The sequence below is a fragment of the Oncorhynchus kisutch genome, linkage group LG3 (genome assembly GCF_002021735.2).
Source record: "Oncorhynchus kisutch isolate 150728-3 linkage group LG3, Okis_V2, whole genome shotgun sequence".
In the NCBI taxonomy this organism is placed as follows: domain Eukaryota; kingdom Metazoa; phylum Chordata; class Actinopteri; order Salmoniformes; family Salmonidae; genus Oncorhynchus; species Oncorhynchus kisutch.
Window position 1 is genome coordinate 46902947 of NC_034176.2, and position 22128 is coordinate 46925074.

A 22128-nucleotide genomic window follows, 5' to 3' on the forward strand; every position below is an offset into this window, starting at 1 on the left:
AGAGAGACAGAGAGAAGGGTGAGCGTTAAGAATTTTGAAGAGGAGAAAATTGGAGAAGATGAGAGAGAGGAGAGCGGCACAAGAGAAGAAAGAGGACAGCTGGAGTGGGTGGAAAGGTGGAGTGCAAAGAGAGGAGGAGGAGAGTGAGGGAAAGGTGGAGGTGTGTGAGATGAAGTGGGAGTAGAGAAGGAGAATGTGGGAGCCAATCTTCTCTATGCTGAGAGAGGGAAGAGGAGGATGAGAAGAAGAGAGAGTCAGTTGTGTCTTCTCTTCTGTTCTCTTCGCCGACTTTGAAAAGCAGCTCCTCTGCTAAACCACAGCCCCAGGACATGACAATTTGAATAAAAGTCTCTAACGCTTCACCCAATACCTGGTGTGTGTGTGTGTGTGTGTGTGTGTGTGTGTGTGTGTGTGTGTGTGTGTGTGTGTGTGTGTGTGTGTGTGTGTGTGTGTGTGTGTGTGTGTGTGTGTGTGTGTGTGTGTGTGTGTGTGTGTGTGTGTGTGTGTGTGTGTGTGTGTCAGCGCATGTAAGTCCACTGTGTGTGGGATAGTAGGAAGGCAGTGGTCTGGCGGAAAACAGTGACACCTCTCTTGGAGGTCTGAAGAATCTTGTATTGCAAAAACAGTTTGAATGGTCCACTGGGACAAGATTTTTATTGGATGTTACACTTCAAGAACCCTCCCCCACACGCCCGTAGAAGGGGTGCTTTGTGTTATAATTTATGTGTCACTGTTTTCCGTCCTGGTATGTGTTGCCTATGCTAGTTATCAAGTGTGGCCGACAGTCTGCAATTTTATATTTATTGAAATTGAAAGTAGATTTAAGCTGGGAAAATCAAACATCACAACATGTTCTTAACCGCTCTGGTGACAAACACACTTTTTTCCTTGTCTCCATTCGTCCACATGGCTGTACTTTACTGCCACCAAACATATCATGAAGATTGGACATTGTTTTTGTAACAACCCAAAAAACAGAGGCAGTGGGAGAACCTATTCATGTAAATAAATAAATGTTTTAAATACAGCTAGGAGGCTAACTCAACTGAGCTGCTAAACTTTAGACACTGTTTAGCTAAGTGACTGTGTATTTGTATGTATTAGGTAGCAGCTACTCTTCTTGGGTTCCAAATACATTAAGGCACGTTGCATCCCAAAAAACTAAAGATAAAACAGTACATCATATAACATTATTACACCACTACATATCTACAATACAAAATGTATAATTCCACCATACAACAATATTACAATGTACGTGTGTGTAGATTACGTGTGCTAGCTAGTGTTTGTGTATTTGGATTTGGATTTATTATGGATCCCGATTAGTTCCTGCCAAGGCAGCAGCTACTCTAACTGGGGTCCAGCTAAATTAAGGCAGTTTATACCATTTTAAAAACATTACAATACATTCACAGATTATTAGTTTTTTTAAATCTAATTTTACTGCTGGCGTCAGTTACTTGATGTGGAATAGAGTTCCATGTAGTCATGGCTCTATGTAGTACCGTAGTCTGTTCTGAACTTGGGGATTGTAAAGAGACCTCTGGCGGCATGTCTTATGGGGTGTGCATGGGTGTCCTAGGTGCATGGGTATCCTAGGTGCATGGGTATCCTAGGTGCATGGGTGTCTGAGGTGCATGGGTGCATTCAGCTTGTCAACACTTCTTACAAAAACACGTAGAGATGAAATCAGTTTCACCTCCACTTTGAGCCACGAGAGATTGACGTGCATAATGTTAGCTCTCTGTGTACATTGAATTGACATTTTCCTAAGTCCCTCTTTGTGGCACCTGACCACACGACTGAACAGCAGTCCAGGTGCGGCCAAACAGGACTGCCTTGTTGATAGTGTTGTTAAGAAGACAGAGCAGTGCTTTATTATGGACCGAGTTCTCCCTACCTTAGCTACTGTTCTATTAACATATTTTGACCATGACAGTTTACAATCCAGGGTTACTCCAAACAGTTTAGTGATCACAACTTCCACATTATCCATTACAAGATTTAGTTGAGGTTTATGGTTTAGTGAATGATTTGTCCCAAATACAATGCTTTTAGTTTTTGAACTTATTCCTTGCCACCCATTCTGAAACTAACTGCAGCTCTTCGTTAATTGTTTCAGTCATTTCAGGTGCTGTAGTAGTTGATGTGTATAGTGTTGAGTCATCTGCATACATAAAGCCAGTGGCATTTTGGTGTTAGAAATTGAAAAAATGAAGGGGCCTATACAGCTGCCCCGGGGAATTTGTGATTCTGCCTGGAGAGGCTTGCATTAATGTACACCCTCTGTGTTCTGTAACACTGAAACATGCATGAGAGCATCAGCTGTTCCGGACAGCTGTGTGATCATGCTCTACACAGCCAATGTGAGTAAGACCTTTAAACAGGTGAATATTCACAAGGCCGCAGGGCCAGACGGATTACCAGGACGTGTACTCCGAGCATGCTCTGACCAATTGGCAAGTGTCTTCACTGACATTTTCAACCTCTCCCTGTCTGAGTCTGTAATACCAACATGTTTCAAATAGACCACCATAGTCCCTGTGCTCAAGAACACTAAGGCACCCTGCCTAAATGACTACCGACCCGTAGCACTCACGTCTGTAGCCATGAAGTGCTTTGAAAGGCTGGTCACGGCTAACATCAACACCCTTATCCCAGAAACCGTAGACCCACTCCAATTTGCATACTGCCCTAACAGATCCACAGATGATGCAATCTCTATTGCATTCCACACTGCCCTTTCACACCTGGACTAAAGGAACACCTATGTGAGAATGCTATTCATTGACTACAGCTCAGTGTTCAACACCACCCTGCCCTCAAAGCTCATCATTAAGCTAAGGACCCTTGGACTGAACACCTCCCTCTGCAACTGGATCCTGTACTTCCTGACGGGCCGCCACCAGGTGGTAAGGGTCGGTAACAACACATCCGCCATGCTGATCCTCAACACGGTGTCCCCTCAGGGGTGTGTGCTCAGTCCCCTCCTGTATTCCCTGTTCACTCATGACTGCACGGCCAGGCATGACTCCAAAACCATCATTAAGTTTGCCAATGACACAACAGTGGTAGGCTTGATCACCGACAACGACAAGACAGCTTATAGGGAGGAGGTCAGAGACCTGGCCGTGTGGTGCCAGCACAACCAATTTCCTTGGTGTCCAAATCACCAACAAACTAACATGGTACAAGTACACCAAGACAGTTGTGACGAGGGCACGACAAAACCTATTCCCTGAAAAGATTTGTCATGGTTCCTCAGATCCTCAAAACGTTCTACAGATGCACCATCGAGAGCATCACTGCCTAGTATGGCAACTGCTCGGCCACCGACCGTACGCACTTCCCTCCGACCGCAAGGCACTACAGAGGGTAGTGCATACGGCCCAGTACATCACTGGGGCGAAGCTTCCTGCCATCCAGGACCTCTGTACCAGGCAGTGTCAGAGGAATGCCCTAAAAATTGTCAAACATTCCAGCCACCCTAGTCATAGACTGTTCTTTCTGCTACCGAATGACAAGTGGTACCGGAGCTCCAAATCTAGATCGTCTACCCCCAAGCCATAAGACTCCTGAACATCTAATCAAATTGCTACCCAGACTATGTGCATATTTTACATTGCTGTTACACTCTGTTATTATCTTTGCATAGTCACTTTAATAACTCTACCTACATGTACATGTACATGTTACCTCAATTACCTTGACTAACTGGTGCCCACGCACATTGACTCTGTACCTGTACCCCCTGTGTAAGCCCCGCTATTGTTATCTTACTGCTGCTCTTCAATTATTTGTTACTTTTTTTTCTTATTCTTATTTTATTTTTTAATATTTTTTTTAACTGCATTGTTGGTTAGGGCTTGGAATAATGCAGTTAATAACATTTAATAACATTTTACACAATGAAGACAAACTGACATTAATGTTCTTGGTTAAGCATTTCACTGTATGGCCTACACCTGTTGTATTCAGCGCATCAAATCAAATCAAATCAAATTGTATTTGTCACATACACATGGTTAGCAGATGTTAATGCGAGTGTAGCGAAATGCTTGTGCTTCTAGTTCCGACAATGCAGTAATAACGAACAAGTAATCTAACTAACAATTCCAAAAAAACGACTGTCTTATTTATACACAGTGTAAGGGGATAAGGAATATGTACATAAGGATATATGAATGAGTGATGGTACAAAGCAGCATAGGCAAGATACAGTAGATGATATCGAGTACAGTATAACATATGAGATGAGTATGTAAACAAAGTGGCATAGTTAAAGTGGCTAGTGATACATGTATTACATAAGGATGCAGTCGATGATATAGAGTACAGTATATACATATGCATATGAGATGAATAATGTAGGGTAAGTAACATTATATAAGGTAGCATTGTTTAAAGTGGCTAGTGATATATTTACATCATTTCCCATCAATTCCCATTATTAAAGTGGCTGGAGTTGAGTCAGTGTCATTGACAGTGTGTTGGCAGCAGCCACTCAATGTTAGTGGTGGCTGTTTAACAGTCTGATGGCCTTGAGATAGAAGCTGTTTTTCAGTCTCTCGGTCCCAGCTTTGATGCACCTGTACTGACCTCGCCTTCTGGATGACAGCGGGGTGAACAGGCAGTGGCTCGGGTGGTTGATGTCCTTGATGATCTTTATGGCCTTCCTGTAGCATCGGGTGGTGTAGGTGTCCTGGAGGGCAGGTAGTTTGCCCCCGGTGATGCGTTGTGCAGACCTCACTACCCTCTGGATAGCCTTACGGTTGAGGGCGGTGCAGTTGCCATACCAGGCGGTGATACACCCCGCCAGGATGCTCTCGATTGTGCATCTGTAGAAGTTTGTGAGTGCTTTTGGTGACAAGCCGAATTTCTTCAGCCTCCTGAGGTTGAAGAGGCGCTGCTGCGCCTTCTTCACGATGCTGTCTGTGTGAGTGGACCAATTCAGTTTGTCTGTGATGTGTATGCCAAGGAACTTAAAACTTGCTACCCTCTCCACTACTGTTCCATCGATGTGGATAGGGGGGTGTTCCCTCTGCTGTTTCCTGAAGTCCACAATCATCTCCTTAGTTTTGTTGACGTTGAGTGTGAGGTTATTTTCCTGACACCACACTCCGAGGGCCCTCACCTCCTCCCTGTAGGCCGTCTCGTCGTTGTTGGTAATCAAGCCTACCACTGTTGTGTCGTCTGCAAACTTGATGATTGAGTTGGAGGCGTGCGTGGCCACGCAGTCGTGGGTAAACAGGGAGTACAGGAGAGGGCTCAGAACGCACCCTTGTGGGGCCCCAGTGTTGAGGATCAGAGGGGTGGAGATGTTGTTGCCTACCCTCACCACCTGGGGGCGGCCCGTCAGGAAGTCCAGTACCCAGTTGCACAGGGCGGGGTCGAGACCCAGGGTCTCGAGCTTGATGACGAGCTTGGAGGGTACTATGGTGTTGAATGCCGAGCTGTAGTCGATGAACAGCATTCTCACATAGGTATTCCTCTTGTCCAGATGGGTTAGGGCAGTGTGCAGTGTGGTTGAGATTGCATCGTCTGTGGACCTATTTGGGCGGTAAGCAAATTGGAGTGGGTCTAGGGTGTCAGGTAGGGTGGAGGTGATATGGTCCTTGACTAGTCTCTCAAAGCACTTCATGATGACGGATGTGAGTGCTACGGGGCGGTAGTCGTTTAGCTCAGTTACCTTAGCTTTCTTGGGAACAGGAACAATGGTGGCCCTCTTGAAGCATGTGGGAACAGCAGACTGGTATAGGGATTGATTGAATATGTCCGTAAACACACCGGCCAGCTGGTCTGCGCATGCTCTGAGGGCGCGGCTGGGGATGCCGTCTGGGCCTGCAGCCTTGCGAGGGTTAACACGTTTAAATGTCTTACTCACCTCGGCTGCAGTGAAGGAGAGACCGCATGTTTTCGTTGCAGGCCGTGTCAGTGGCACAGTATTGTCCTCAAAGCGGGCAAAAAAGTTATTTAGTCTGCCTGGGAGCAAGACATCCTGGTCCGTGACTGGGCTGGATTTCTTCCTGTAGTCCGTGATTGACTGTAGACCCTGCCACATGCCTCTTGTGTCTGAGCCGTTGAATTGAGATTCTACTTTGTCTCTGTACTGGCGCTTAGCTTGTTTGATAGCCTTGCGGAGGGAATAGCTGCACTGTTTGTATTCGGTCATGTTACCAGACACCTTGCCCTGATTAAAAGCAGTGGTTCGCGCTTTCAGTTTCACACGAATGCTGCCATCAATCCACGGTTTCTGGTTAGGGAATGTTTTAATCGTTGCTATGGGAACGACATCTTCAACGCACGTTCTAATGAACTCGCACACCGAATCAGCGTATTCGTCAATGTTGTTATCTGACGCAATACGAAACATCTCCCAGTCCACGTGATGGAAGCAGTCTTGGAGTGTGGAGTCAGCTTGGTCAGACCAGCGTTGAACAGACCTCAGCGTGGGAGCTTCTTTTTTCAGTTTCTGTCTGTAGGCAGGGATCAACAAAATGGAGTCGTGGTCAGCTTTTCCGAAAGGGGGGCGGGGCAGGGCCTTATATGCGTCGCGGAAGTTAGAGTAACAATGATCCAAGGTCTTTCCACCCCTGGTTGTGCAATCGATATGCTGATAAAATTTAGGGAGTCTTGTTTTCAGATTAGCCTTGTTAAAATCCCCAGCTACAATGAATGCAGCCTCCGGATAAATTGTTTCCAGTTTGCAGAGAGTTAAATAAAGTTCGTTCAGAGCCATCGATGTGTCTGCTTGGGGGGGGATATATACGGCTGTGATTATAATCGAAGAGAATTCTCTTGGCAGATAATGCGGTCTACATTTGATTGTGAGGAATTCTAAATCAGGTGAACAGAAGGATTTGAGTTCCTGTATGTTTCTTTCATCACACCATGTCACGTTGGCCATAAGGCATACGCCCCCACCCCTCTTCTTACCAGAAAGATGTTTGTTTCTGTCGGCGCGATGCGTGGAGAAACCCGTTGGCTGCACCACTTCGGATAGCATCTCTCCGGTGAGCCACGTTTCTGTGAAGCAAAGAACATTACAGTCTCTGATGTCCCTCTGGAATGCTACCCTTGCTCGGATTTCATCAACCTTGTTGTCAAGAGACTGGACATTGGCAAGAAGAATGCTAGGGAGTGGTGCACGGTGTGCCCGTCTCCGGAGTCTGACCAGAAGACCGCCTCGTTTCCCTCTCTTTCGGAGTCGTTTTTTTGGGTCGCTGCATAGGATCCGCTCCGTTGTACTGTTTGTAAGGCAGAACACAGGATCCGCGTCGCGAAAAACATATTCTTGGTCGTACTGATGGTGAGTTGACGCTGATCTTATATTCAGTAGTTCTTCTTGACTGTATGTAATGAAACCTAAGATGACCTGGGGTACTAATGTAAGAAATAACACGTAAAAAAAACAAAAAACTGCATAGTTTCCTAGGAACGCGAAGCGAGGCGGCCATCTCTGTCGGCGCCGGAAGTAGTGACATAACATTTGATTTGATTAATTTTAGCTAATAAAGGGGGCTTTACTATTCTTGGGTAGCCTGATGGCACGCACTTTCTAGTAGGCTTAGATTGAAGCAATAGGAGTGGCAATATCATCTGCTATTTGTATTTATTATGGATCCATTTTGCTATCATTCTTTATATCATTTATCTTTGTTTCATAGTATAGTTTCTTCTTTTTATTCAGTTTAAATGTCATCACCTAGCTAACTTCCTATTAGCTAGCTATCTGAATGTAACCCTTCTAAATTAAAAACAGTCTCCAAATGCATTTTCAGATAACAGTCATGGAAGAGGGTGAAATTGCAGCTCCAGCTGTCTGTAAAGGGAAGGTGTAGGCTACTGGATAGGGCAGGTAACTTTGTGGGAGGACATTATGAAAGGATTCTCCAGTTCCAGTCCCTAGAGGGGGAACTTTGAGGACAGAGATATAATCCACAAAATATTTATTCAGTGCAGTCTAATTTGAGATATAAAAAGCTGTGATAGCCTGTTTGGCCTATATGCCATGCCATGGGTTATTAACAAGTCCTGATCATAGAGAGCCCTTATTTTCTATGGTAGAGTAGATCAGGGCATGACTGGGGGTTAGTCTAGTTTATTATTTCTATGTGGGGTTCTAGTTTTATTTTTCTATGTTGATGATTTTGTATGATTCCCAATTAGAGGCAGCTGGTTATCATTGTCTCTAATTGGCGATCATATTTAGGTAGCCTTTTTTCCACCTGTGTTTTGTGGGATATTGTTTTGTGTTTTGTGCATGTGCACCACTTTGTCACGTTTCGTTCTTGCTTTATTGTTTTTGTGCGTTTCACTAAATAAAGATGTAGAACCCAGATCACACTGCACGTTGGTCCGAGTATGCTTCTAACGACAATCGTGACAGTTATATGTGTAGGCTTACCTATGTTAGCCAATGTTGCACGCAAAAATAAAATACAGTTCATCTGAAATGATGCTTTGGTAATAATAGCTTACTTCTACTACTAAATTATGTATTGTGGTTTAGACTAAGATATCTAATCTTTACATACAAGTTAGCTTATTTTTTACATTTTGAAGTGATGAAGTTGATTCTTTGAAGTGAAGTTTTTAAAGTTTTAAAAATTGTTTGAACTATTCAAAATTAACTAGTGTCAATGTTGATTAAGCACATATCACAATCCTGCAATAAAGAGGGGAATGGGTTCTGTCTTTAATGTCTCTGTGTTGTATTCTCAAATGAACATTTCCTTTTTGTCTAGTTGTAAGATCTGTTTAATTTTAATGTCACTCTCTCTCAGTATATCAGCTCTTATCATATGGTATAGGCCTACAGTATGATGGCATTACTGGCCTTATGGGCATCTGTCATCTGAAGCAGAGAATAGCTATACTCACACATTGTTTACATGTTGAGCTATATGTTCTCAATTTAAAATGATACCAGTAGACAATGTACACAGTGGGAGAACAAGTATTTGATACACTGCCGATTTTGCAGGTTTTCCTACTTACAAAGCATGTAGAGGTCTGTCATTTTTATCATCGGTACACTTCAGCTCTGAGGGATGGAATCTAATGGAACCCAAGCATTTCGCTACACTCGCATTAACATCTGCTAACCATGTGTGTGTGACAAATACATTTGGATTTGATTTGATTTGATAAAACAAAAATCCAGAAAATCACATTGTATCATTTTTAAGTAAATAATTTGCATTTTATTGCATGACATAAGTATTTGATACATCAGAAAAGAATAACTTAATATTCTGTACAGTAACCTTTGTTTGCAATTACAGAGATCCTACGTTTCCTGTAGTTCTTGACCAGGTTTGTACACGCTGCAGCAGGGATTTTGGCCCACTCCTCCATACAGATCTTATCCAGATCCTTCAGGTTTCGGGGCTGTCGCTGGGCAATACGGACTTTCAGTTCCCTCCAAAGATTTTCTATTGGGTTCAGGTCTGGAGACTGGCTAGGCCACCCCAGGACCTCGAGATGCTTCTTACGGAGCCACTCCTTAGTTGCCCTGGCTGTGTGTTTCGAGTTGTTGTCATGCTGGAAGACCCAGCCACGACCCATCTTCAATGCTCTTACTGAGGGAAGGAGGTTGTTGGCCAAGATCTCGCGATACATGGCCCCATCCATCCTCCCCTCAATACAGTGCAGTCGTCCTGTCCCCTTTGCAGAAAAGCATCCCCAAAGAATGATGTTTCCACCTCCATGCTTCACGGTTGGGATGGTGTTCTTGGGGTTGTACTCATCCTTCTTCTTCCTCCAAACACGGCGAGTGGAGTTTAGACCAAAAAGCTCTATTTTTGTCTCATCAGACCACATGACCTTCTCCCATTCCTCCTCTGGATCATCCAGATGGTCATTGGCAAACTTCAAACAGGCCTGGACATGCGCTGGCTTTGAGCAGGGGGACCTTGCGTGTGCTGCAGGATTTTAATCCATGACGGCATAGTGTGTTACTAATGGTTTTCTTTGAGACTGTGGTCCCAGCTCTCTTCAGGTCATTGACCAGGTCCTGCCGTGTAGTTCTGGGTGGATCCCTCACCTTCCACATGATAATTGATGAGGTAAGATCTTGCATGGAGCCCCAGACCGAGGGTGATTGACCGTCTTGAACTTCTTCCATTCTAATAATTGCTCCAAAAGTTGTTGCCTTCTCACCAAGCTGCTTGCCTATCGTCCTGTAGCCCATCTCAGCCTTGTGCAGGTCTACAATTTTATCCCTGATGGCCTTACACAGCTCTCTGGTCTTGGCCACTGTGGAGAGGTTGGAGTCTGTTTGATTGAGTGTGTGGACAGGTGTCTTTTATACAGGTAACAAGTTCAAACAGGTGCAGTTAATACAGGTAATGAGTGGAGAACAGGAGGGCTTCTTAAAGAAAAACGAACAGGTCTGTGAGAGCCGGAATTCTTACTGATTTTAGGGTTCGCGTCCAGGTTAAGAAGGCAGGGAAATTCAGGAAGGATAATGGGAGGGAGAGGGAAGTGGGAGTGAGAGAAAGTGTGAAAGAAAAGAGCAGGCTGGCTGATATTGATGATCATAGGCTACGTAAGTGTAATATATTGTTTTCTCAGCCAGCAGACTCTCTTCATGGATAGGGCACTGGTCAAAAATAGTGCACTATAAAGGGAATAGGGTGCTGTTTGGGATGCAGGCTCCATGTCACCATGTCCTTTGGCTCTGTTCATGCCTGTTCCTGTTACAGCCTGTTTGTGTCAGGAGGACACACTTGCATACACACACAATCTTTCTGGGTGTTTGTGTACAGACAAACCATATGCGTGAGTGTGCGCAAGTGTGTGTATATTTGACGTGTGAGGCCAAAGCTGATGGTTACTCTTTTGACCCCTGGATCTACTGTTGCTGAGCCCAAGCCTGTCTGGTGTGTGTGTGTGTGTGTGTGTGTGTGTGTGTGTGTGTGTGTGTGTGTGTGTGTGTGTGTGTGTGTGTGTGTGTGTGTGTGTGTGTGTGTGTGTGTGTGTGTGTGTGTGTGTGTGTGTGTGTGTGTGTGTGTGTGTGGGTGTGTGTGTGTGTGTGGGTGGGTGCTTGTGCCAGCGCGTCCGTGCATATGTATGTCATTGACTTGTTTCCTCTCCTTCTATATGTTTAGCCTATTCAGGAATGTTGAGGTGTGTTGGCACCTACAGTACCCCTCTCTCTTTCCCACTCTTTCTCACTCACTCTCTCTCTTCTTGCAGCACTACTTCCTGATCGTGTTTGGCCATGATGGACAGAAGCCTCTGGAGCTACGGACTGAGGAGGAGAATGAATGTGATGAATGGGTGGAGGCCATCCAACAGGCCAGGTACTGTGTGTGTTCGAGAGAGAGACAGAGACCCTCCTGAGAGAAGGGGAAGGGACGGTTGTGTGTTGCTGTGTCTGCATAACAACCAAGCCAGAGCCCAGTGGGTATACCTGTACATAGCCATGGGACTTGCCTGTTCTACATCTCTTATTCTTAATAATTATTCTTATCCCCCCCCCCCTGCTTATCTCTCCGAACCCAGGTGCCTTCTCTCCCACTCAACCTTTTTCTTACTCCTCCCTCTCATCCTCTCTCTATCAGGCCTCCTTCCACTGTTGTCTCATTTCTCTCCCTCTCTTCTCTCTTCTCTCTCCCTCATTGCCACTGTGTATAGAGCCACAAAAATATTGTTTATTATACCTTTCCAGTCCTGTCAGATAGTGGTTTGGGGGCAGGGTCTATTCGGGATTGAATATTTCTGTCCTCCGGGGTCCCTCGGTGACATCATCCCTGTGTGTCTGTCTCCTCAGCTACTCTGACATCATCATCGAGCGTGAGGTCTTGATGCAAAAGTACATCCACCTGGTCCAGATTGTGGAGACAGAGAAGGTGGCAGCCAACCAACTACGTACTCAATTGGAGGATCAGGATACAGAGATAGAGAGGCTCAAAGGAGAGGTGCTTGCAAGCACACTGGCACTCAAAACACACTACCTCTGTCTGTTCCTCTTTCTCTGTCTCTATCTCTTCTCTCTTTCTGTATTGTTTTGTATATGTATCTTTCCTTCTCTGCCCTCTCTTCATCTTTAGCTCTGTCCTCTTTCTTCTCCAAATCCATCTCTCTTTCTCTCCATCTTTCATTATTCATCTTTCTCTCCTCCCCCTCTGTCATTGTCGAGCTGTCTCTCTCAGCCTTGATTTTAGACCACCGCCTCTCATCTCCTTGGTGACGGCATATGAATTCGCTTTATTGACATTTCTGCTCTGACAAGTTGCAAACACATACACACTGTGATCAGTCTCCAGCCAGCGCCAGTCAATGAGTGATGCAAAGAGGAACATACACGTTTGTGTAGAGTTAACTTCTCGCTAAGCTGAGGGAAAGGTCCTTAGCGGTTCATTTGGGGGTGATAAATGCAGCGTTAATAATGCAGCACACACACACACTGTGACAATGTGTTGGCTAGTGATAATTAGATGAACAGTCCTAATTGTTCCTGGAGTAAACAGTCAGTGAGACCTGGATGGATGAGATCGATGTCAGACAGTTGGTAGAAGGAAATTAAAACTACAGTGTGCGTGTGTGTGTGCGCGCGTGTCTGAGTCCAACATTGTGCAGTGATTTGATTTGAGAAACTGGATGTTGAGTACCCACTGAGCGTTTTACTGAGTTTACTGTTTGGTAATCATGAATCTACAGGGTCCAACCTAACTCAAGTTTTAAATTAGGTCGACCGATTATGATTTTTCAACGCCGATACCGATACCTATTATTGGAGGACCAAAAAAAAGCCGATACCGATTAATCGGATGATTTTTGTATAGATATTTGTAATAATGACAATTACAACAATACTGAATGAACACTTTTATTTTAACTTAATATAATACATCAATAAAATCTATTTAGTCTCAAATAAATAATTTGGTTAAAATAATGGAAAATCAAAGTGTTGAAGAAGAAAGTAAAAGTGCAATATGTGCCTTGTAAAAAATATAATTTTTAAGTTCCTTGCTCAGAACATGAGAACATATGAAAGCTGGTGGTTCCTTTTAACATGAGTCTTCAATATTCCCAGGTAAGGATTTTTAGGTTGTGGTTATTATAGGAATTGTAGGACTATTTCTCTCTATACCCTTTGTATTTCCTTTGACTATTGGATGTTCTTATAGGCACTATAGTATTGCCAGCCTAATCTCGGGAATTGATAGGTTTGAAGTCATAAACAGCGCAATGCTTGAAGCACAGCGATGAGCTGCTGGCAAATGCAGGAAAGTGCTCTTAGAATGAATGCTTACGAGCCTGCTGCTGCTTACCACCGCTCAGTCAGACTGCTCTATCAAATATCAAATCATAGACTTATAATAACACACAGAAATACGAACCATGGGTCATTAATATGGTCAAATCCGGAAACCACCATTTCGAAAACAAAACGTTTATTCTTTCAGTGAAATACGTAACCGTAACCTATCTAACGGGTGGCATCCCTAAGTCTAAATATTGCTGTTACATAGCACAACCTTCAATGATATGTCATAATTATGTACAATTCTGGAAAATTAATTACGGTCTTTGTTAGGCAGAAATGGTCTTTACACAGTTTGCAATGAGTCAGGCAGCACAAACTGCTGCATATACCCTGACTCTGCTTGCACAGAACGCAAGAGAAGTGACACATTTTCCAGAGGTAAAATAAATTCATGTTAGCAGGCAATATTAACTAAATATGCAGGATTAAAATACAGTGCCTTGCGAAAGTATTCGGCCCCCTTGAACTTTGCGACCTTTTGCCACATTTCAGGCTTCAAACATAAAGATATAAAACTGTATTTTTTTGTGAAGAATCAACAACAAGTGGGACACAATCATGAAGTGGAACGACAAAAACTGAAAAATTGGGCGTGCAAAATTATTCAGCCCCCTTAAGTTAATACTTTGCAGCGCCACCTTTTGCTGCGATTACAGCTGTAAGTCGCTTGGGGTATGTCTCTATCAGTTTTGCACATCGAGAGACTGAATTTTTTTCCCATTCCTCCTTGCAAAACAGCTCGAGCTCAGTGAGGTTGGATGGAGAGCATTTGTGAACAGCAGTTTTCAGTTCTTTCCACAGATTCTCGATTGGATTCAGGTCTGGACTTTGACTTGGCCATTCTAACACCTGGATATGTTTATTTTTGAACCATTCCATTGTAGATTTTGCTTTATGTTTTGGATCATTGTCTTGTTGGAAGACAAATCTCCATCCCAGTCTCAGGTCTTTTGCAGACTCCATCAGGTTTTCTTCCAGAATGGTCCTGTATTTGGCTCCATCCATCTTCCCATCAATTTTAACCATCTTCCCTGTCCCTGCTGAAGAAAAGCAGGCCCAAACCATGATGCTGCCACCACCATGTTTGACAGTGGGGATAGGGTGTTCAGGGTGATGAGCTGTGTTGCTTTTACGCCAAACATAACGTTTTGCATTGTTGCCAAAAAGTTCAATTTTGGTTTCATCTGACCAGAGCACCTTCTTCCACATGTTTGGTGTGTCTCCCAGGTGGCTTGTGGCAAACTTTAAACAACACTTTTTATGGATATCTTTAAGAAATGGCTTTCTTCTTGCCACTCTTCCATAAAGGCCAGATTTGTGCAATATACGACTGATTGTTGTCCTATGGACAGAGTCTCCCACCTCAACTATAGATCTCTGCAGTTCATCCAGAGTGATCATGGGCCTCTTGGCTGCATCTCTGATCAGTCTTATCCTTGTATGAGCTGAAGGTTTAGAGGGACGGCCAGGTCTTGGTAGATTTGCAGTGGTCTGATACTCCTTCCATTTCAATATTATCGCTTGCACAGTGCTCCTTGGGATGTTTAAAGCTTGGGAAATCTTTTTGTATCCAAATCCGGCTTTAAACTTCTTCACACCTGCCTGGTGTGTTCCTTGTTCTTCATGATGCTCTCTGCGCTTTTAACGGACCTCTGAGACTATCATTTGCAGTGGTCTGATACTCCTTCCATTTCAATATTATCGCTTGCACAGTGCTCCTTGGGATGTTTAAAGCTTGGGAAATCTTTTTGTATCCAAATCCGGCTTTAAACTTCTTCACACCTGCCTGGTGTGTTCCTTGTTCTTCATGATGCTCTCTGCGCTTTTAACGGACCTCTGAGACTATCACAGTGCAGGTGCATTTATACGGAGACTTGATTACACACAGGTGGATTGTATTTATCATCATTAGTCATTTAGGTCAACATTGGATCATTCAGAGATCCTCACTGAACTTCTGGAGAGAGTTTGCTGCACTGAAAGTAAAGGGGCTGAATAATTTTGCACGCCCAATTTTTCAGTTTTTGATTTGTTAAAAAAGTTTGAAATATCCAATAAATGTCGTTCCACTTCATGATTGTGTCCCACTTGTTGTTGATTCTTCACAAAAAAATACAGTTTTATATCTTTATGTTTGAAGCCTGAAATGTGGCAAAAGGTTGCAAAGTTCAAGGGGCCGAATACTTTCGCAAGGCACTGTATATACTTGTGTATTGATTTTAAGAAAGGCATTGATGTTGATGGTTTGGTAGACATTGGTGCAACGACAGTGCTTTTTTCGCGAATGCGCATGTTAAATCATCACCTGTTTGACGAAGTAGGCTGTGATTCGATGATAAATTAACAGGCACCGCACCGATTATATGCAACGCAGGACAAGCTAGATAAACTAGTAATATCATCAACCATGTGTAGTTAACTAGGGATTATGTTAAGATTGATTGTTTTTTATAAGATAAGGTCAGCTAGCAACTTAACTTGGCTCCTTGTTGCACTCACGTGACAGGTAGTCAGCTTGCCACGCAGTCTCCTCATGGAGTGCATTGTAATCGGCCGTAATCGGTGTCGAAAAATGCAGACTACCGATTATGAAAACTTGAAATCGGCCCTAATTAATCGGCCATTCCGGTTAATCTGTCGACCTCTAGTTTTAATATTCACAGCTGTTACAAATGCTTATAGCTTTCCTTATAACACTGCCTCTATGTACAATACATGTACTGACTTTGATAGAAGGCAACATTCAAACAGCATTGGCTGGTTACAAAGCTCACAGGACAGGTCCACGAGAGGAACACCTAATCATGACCTCTGCTAAGCATGGTATTGCATGTCTATGTTTACATGCTTCATGTCATGCTTGTGAACAGCTAAAAGACAGTTACAAAGCCGAATCCATGCTTTTTGAGACTGGTCCAACTTTCTTTGGCTGACTGCATGGTTTTTATGTTGCATATTAATGCTGATTGACTGATTTCTATCAGCCATGTGTCACGCCCTGACCATAGAGAGCCTTTGTTTTTCTATGGTATAGTAGGTCAGGGCGTGACTGGGGTGTTTTCTAGTTATTATTTTCTATGTAAGGTTCTAGTTTAGTTTTTCTATGTGGGTGTTTGGTATGATTCCCAATTAGAGGCAGCTGGCTATCGTTGTCTCTAATTGGGGATCATATTTAAGTAGCATTTTTTTCCACCTGTGTTTTATGGGATAATGTTTTGAGTGTATGCTACACCTCTTTGTTACGGTTCGTTGTTTGTTTGTTTCTTTTGTTGTTTTGTGAGTTTCTAATAAATAATATGTGGAAACCATATCGCGCTGCAGCTTGGTCCGATAATTATTCTGACGACCGTGACACCATGTTAGGTTAGCATGTAAAGAAAAAGCAGAGCCTCACGTCTGGAACACATCGACCACTGATATTATGGAGCTGTGCAACCTATCAACCCTGTCCTTCAGCCACACTTTCAACCAATGGCAATCAGACATGTATGCACAATGTTTAAACAAATGTACAATTTTTATGATGCCATTTTAAGTGCTTTTATATACCTGCCCAGGGACTACAATTGAAAAATAGCTAGCTGGAAAATCTGCCACATTTACAGAAATGCTAATTGATGTGCATTGTCCCTGTCAAATAAATGTAATAAATGAAACATTTAATGAAATGATTTCCCCCAGTCACAGTGAGGTAGAGTGTGTAGTATAGAGGCTTTGTGAGAGTCCTGTGGGATACTGCTGCTGTATCGCTGAGCTAAACCATGATTTGCTTAGGCAGTCACAGGCAGACAGCCCACTGTGTGTGTGTGTGTGTGTGTGTGTGTGTGTGTGTGTGTGTGTGTGTGTGTGTGTGTGTGTGTGTGTGTGTGGCAGGAGATTGTCCGTGAAGAGGAAATCTGATGCTTATCTAACGTGGAAACGCCCACAGCCTGACACACACTTTGCACACACCACACACCTGAAATAGCGCCACATTCCAGAGAATTGTATATCGATGGATTGCCATTTAATGTGACTATTATAGCCATAATCAGAGCTATTTACACTATTTCAAGTTCAAGATTTATTACACTCAAGTTTTTATATACTAAAGCAAACAATACAAACTGAAATCCATGAGCATACAAAATGTGAATACAATACACACAAAAGTAAAGAACATAATGTACAATTAAACAAAATCAGGAAGCCAGAATGGTTAAGGATACTGAAGCAATGTCAGGAAGTCGGCATGGGAGCTGAAGCAGCTTCTTTTGGTTGCATCGAGTGGTGGGAGGCAGAATCACGGTCACAGGGATGTTGGGGAATAGTTGGTCAGAAGACAGTTCCGTAGCAATTCAGGTGCGCACCTTGCCGTCGACGACGTCCTCACAGCCATCCACATCCATCCCGTAGCATAGCCACTTGAATTTGTAGGTAGAATGACCACTAGCTACTCCTTCACTGCCAACAAGTAGCATCCGCTTGGGTGAATCCCCCTGCAGCCGCTAGTGCCTGAAAGCTCACCACTCATCAGTAGATTAGAGTAGAATAGTACAGGCCTCCTATTATTAGCGCACCTCTGCCATCTCCTGACATTAAATTTGGACTTCTCCTCAACCACAAGCCCCAGCATTTCAAATCAAAACACTATATGCTGTGTTTACACAGTCATCCTATGAGCCTAATTCAGATTTTTTGCTCATATCCAATCTTTTTGTCTGACTGTCCACGCTCAGTTTTACATGCAACCCATATCATATTTGTTCATTCACACTGATGTAGCCTCTGAAATAGCATGCAGACATCCTATCACTGTTCCTTTACATTTTGTGGTGGTTGTTGTGGTAACGGCAGGTTACATGCAACAACAAAAAAGATTGCATAATGGAGAATCGGAATTGTATCAGAATTGAGAACCATGTACATATATGGTATGAATCAAAACTCAAAAGATCAGATTCCAGTTGTTTTCTTTGCTGTTTAAACATTGGGAAAACATTCAGATATGTTTCAATATGCCAATTAATAGTCTCAGTATAAGACTCTGCTAATGATCACTGGTGTATGAGCCCTTCTCCTGTAGCGGTTCTATCCTACTATTGCTATTTTAACTGAATCCCAAATGGCACCCTAGGCTCTATATAGTGCACTATAGGCCAGCCAGATTGCTCAAAACTGACTTCGAAATTGGACGCCTGTCCATGTCCTGAGGACGTCGGGAAATGTCTTCAAAACCCGCACCTAGGGGCTTGGGTTTTGCTAAATGGTGGTGGATTGGTATAATCCCATGATGCCAGATCCGAAGGGTGTGTGTTCAGTCCCAGCAGTAGACACAATTACCTTAACCATTTGTAATGAATGCCTAAACTTAATGTTTTAACCCTATCAAAAAGAGGGAGGAGGGGGGAGCCCTGGTGAGATTAGGGAGAGATTAGGGCTCTTATCTATCTGGCAGTCCGATGGACAAATCTGGGTTTGGCTGATGCCAGGAAAACGCTACCTGCTAAAAAATGCATAGTGCCAACTGTAAAGTTTTGTAGAGGAAGAATAATGGTCTAGGGCTGTTTTTCATGGTTCGGGCTAGGCCCCTTAGTTCCAGTGAAGGGAAATCTTAATGCTAAAGCATACAATGACATTTTTTACAATTCTGTGCTTCCAACTTTGTGGCAAACGTGTGGGGAAGGCCCTTTCCTGTTTCAGCATGACAATGCTCCTGTGCACAAATCGACCTCAGTAATGCTTTTATTTGTTTAGCAATTTGCCAACATCAAGTGGAAAGCCTTCCCAGATGCGTGGAGGCTGTTATAGCGGCAAACTCCATATTAGTGCCCATCATTTTAGAATGATATATTCGATGAGCAGTTCTCCACATGCTTTTGGTCATGTAGTGTATATTCCACATCAGGACAAGGAAAACAACATGCTGGCACTTCACAAACTATACAAGGCTATAAAGAAGCTGGAGACCATGCACCTGGAGGCTGCGTTCCGTGTTGTTAGTGATTATGGTTCTACTTCATTAAGACACATAATGGCCAACTTCCAGCAACACGTCTCTTTCACCACTAGGGGAGATAAAGTCCTAGCCCACAATTACTCTACCCACAAGCAAACATTCCATACTCTCCCACATACCCCCTTCGGCAAATTAGATCATGACTCTATACTCCTGCTTCCTGTATTACAAGCAGAAGCTCAAACAGGAAGTATCCGTGAGGCGCTCCGTTGAGAAATGGTCCTCCGAATCAGAGGCTATGCTACAAGACTTGCAGGCGCTGACTGGAATATGTTCCGGGACTCCGCCGATATCATCGACAAGCTAACAACCTCAGTCACCGGCTTCATTAGGAAATACTTTGACGATGTCTCCATAGCCCTGGATTAACACGGAGGTTGGTGCTAAGCTAAAGGACAGGGCTACCACACACAGGGCTATCGCAGCTAACCCTGAGGCTACGGTTGAGGACACAAACTAGTACGAGTAGTCCCATTACGACCTCTGCAGATCCATCAAACACGCAAAAGGACAATTATAGGAATAAGGTGGAATCCTATTACATAGGCTCCGCCCCACACCACATGTGGCAAGGGCTACAGTCCATATTCACGGTCATTTCCAACCTTTCCTTGTCCCAGTTTGTTTATCCCCACAAGCTGACCACCATCATTCCTTTTCCCAAGAACTCTATCTCTAATGGGGCTATCTGCCCCATTGACTACAGCCATGTAGCACTCATATCTGTAATCATGAAGTGCTTTGAACGGCTGGTTATGGCAATATCAACACCATCATCCCAGACACCCTAGATCCACTTCGATTTGCATACCGCCCAACAGATCCATAGATGACGCAATCTTAATTGCACTCCACACTGCCCTCACCCACCTAGATAAGAGGAATACCCATGAGAATGCTGTTCACAGCTCAGTATTCAACAACATGGTCACCTCCAACCTTGGGACTCTGGAACTGAACACCTCCTTCTGCATCTGCATGCTGGACTTTGAGACAGGCCAACCTCAGTTGGTAAGGATCACCTCCGCCACGTTGACCCTCAACACGGAGGGCCCTACAGTGGTGTATCCCCTCCTTAATCCCCTCCTGTACTCCCTGTTCCCCCACGACTGTGTGGCCCTCAACATTACTGATCTCCAAAATGGCGCCGGAAGGAATGGCAGCAGTTTTACGATCGCCCAACCAATTGTGTTATTATGTGGGGTTTTTTCGCGATATTTGTAAATTATTTTGTACATAATGTTTCTGCAACCATATCTTACGGCAGAAAAGAGCTTCTGGATATCAGGACAGCGATCACTCACCTCGGATTAGACAAAAGATTTTTTCAACAACAAGCAGGACTCACACAATATTCTCCAAACACCCGGCAGGGCCGACATCCCAGTTATTCGCAAGAAGAAGCAACACAGGTACAGAGGACAAAGAGCCGGATGCCTCTTCAAGACCTGCAGAAGGCGAGTAGGGATGCTGCCGTTAATGTCAATACTACTCGCCAACATGCAATCATTGGACAATAAATTAGACGAGGTACGATCACGAATATCCGACCAACAGGACATCCAAAACTGTAATATCCTATGTTTCACGGAATAGTGGCTGAATGACGACATGGATATTCAGCTAGCGGGGTAGCTAGCTAGTATAATGTGATAAATTGCAGGCCACACTACTTGCCTAGAGAGTTCTCAGCTATACTTTTCGTGGCTGTTTATTTACCAACACAGACAAATGCTGGCACTAAGACCCCACTCAGTCAGCTCAGAGTGGCCGGAGACTTTAATGCAGGGAAACTTAAATCAGTTCTAACAAATCTCTATCAACATGTTAAATGTGCAACCAGAGGGGGAAAAATCTAGATCACCTGTAATCCACACACAGAGACGCGTAGAAAGCTCTCCCTCGCCCTCCATTTGGTAATCTGACCACAACTCTATCCTCCTGATTCCAGCTTACAAGCAAAAATTAAAGCAGGAAGCACCAGTGACTCAGTCTATAAAAAAGTGGTCAGATGAAGCAGATGCTAAACTACAGGACTGTTTTGCTATCACAGACTGGAACCTGCTCCGGGATTCTTCCAATGACATTGAGAAATACACCACATCAGTCACTGGCTTTATCAATAAGTGCATTGAGGATGTCTTCCCCACAGTGACTGTACGTACATACCCCAACCAGAAGCCATGGATTACAGGCAACATTTGCACTGAGCTAAAGGGTAGAGCTGCCGCTTTCAAGGTGCGGGACTCTAACCCGGAAGCTTACAAGAAATCCCGCATGTCCTGCGACAAACCATCAAACAGGCAAAGCGTCAATACAGGGCTAAGATTGAATCATACTACACCGGCTCCGACGCTCGTCGGATGTGGCAGGACTTGCAAACTATTACAGACTACAAAGGGAAGCACAGCCGAGAGCTGCCCAGTGACACGAGCCTACCAGATGAGCTAAATCACTTCTATGCTCGCTTCGAGGCAAGCAACACTGAGGCATGCATGAGAGCATCAGCTGTTCCGGACGACTGTGTGATCACGTTCTCCATAGCCAACATGAGTAAGACCTTTAAACAGGTCAACATTCACAAGGCTGCGGGGCCAGACGGATTACCAGGACGTGTACTCCGGGAATCTTCTGACCAACTGGCAGGTGTCTTCACAGACATTTTCAACATGTCCCTGATTGAGTCTGTAATACCAACATGTTTCAAGCAAACCACCATAGTCCCTGTGCCCAAGAACACAAAGGTAACCTGCCTAAATGACTACAGACCAGTAGCACTCATATTCGTAGCCATGAAGTGCTTTGAAAGGCTGGTAATGGATCACATCAACACCATTATCCCAGA

The 22128-nt window shown here is 43.9% G+C and overlaps 1 protein-coding gene across 1 annotated transcript in view; it reads left to right on the forward strand.

Annotated features, from left to right (window-relative positions):
* The window catches only part of rasgrf2b (Ras protein-specific guanine nucleotide-releasing factor 2b), a 156269-nt gene that overhangs the window by 37329 nt on the left and 96812 nt on the right, over window positions 1–22128 (forward strand). The window contains exons 2-3 of the mRNA XM_020475983.2: window positions 11206–11312; window positions 11783–11930. Of these exons, the coding sequence (XP_020331572.2) occupies window positions 11206–11312; window positions 11783–11930 (255 nt within the window). The remainder of the gene's footprint in view (window positions 1–11205; window positions 11313–11782; window positions 11931–22128) is intronic.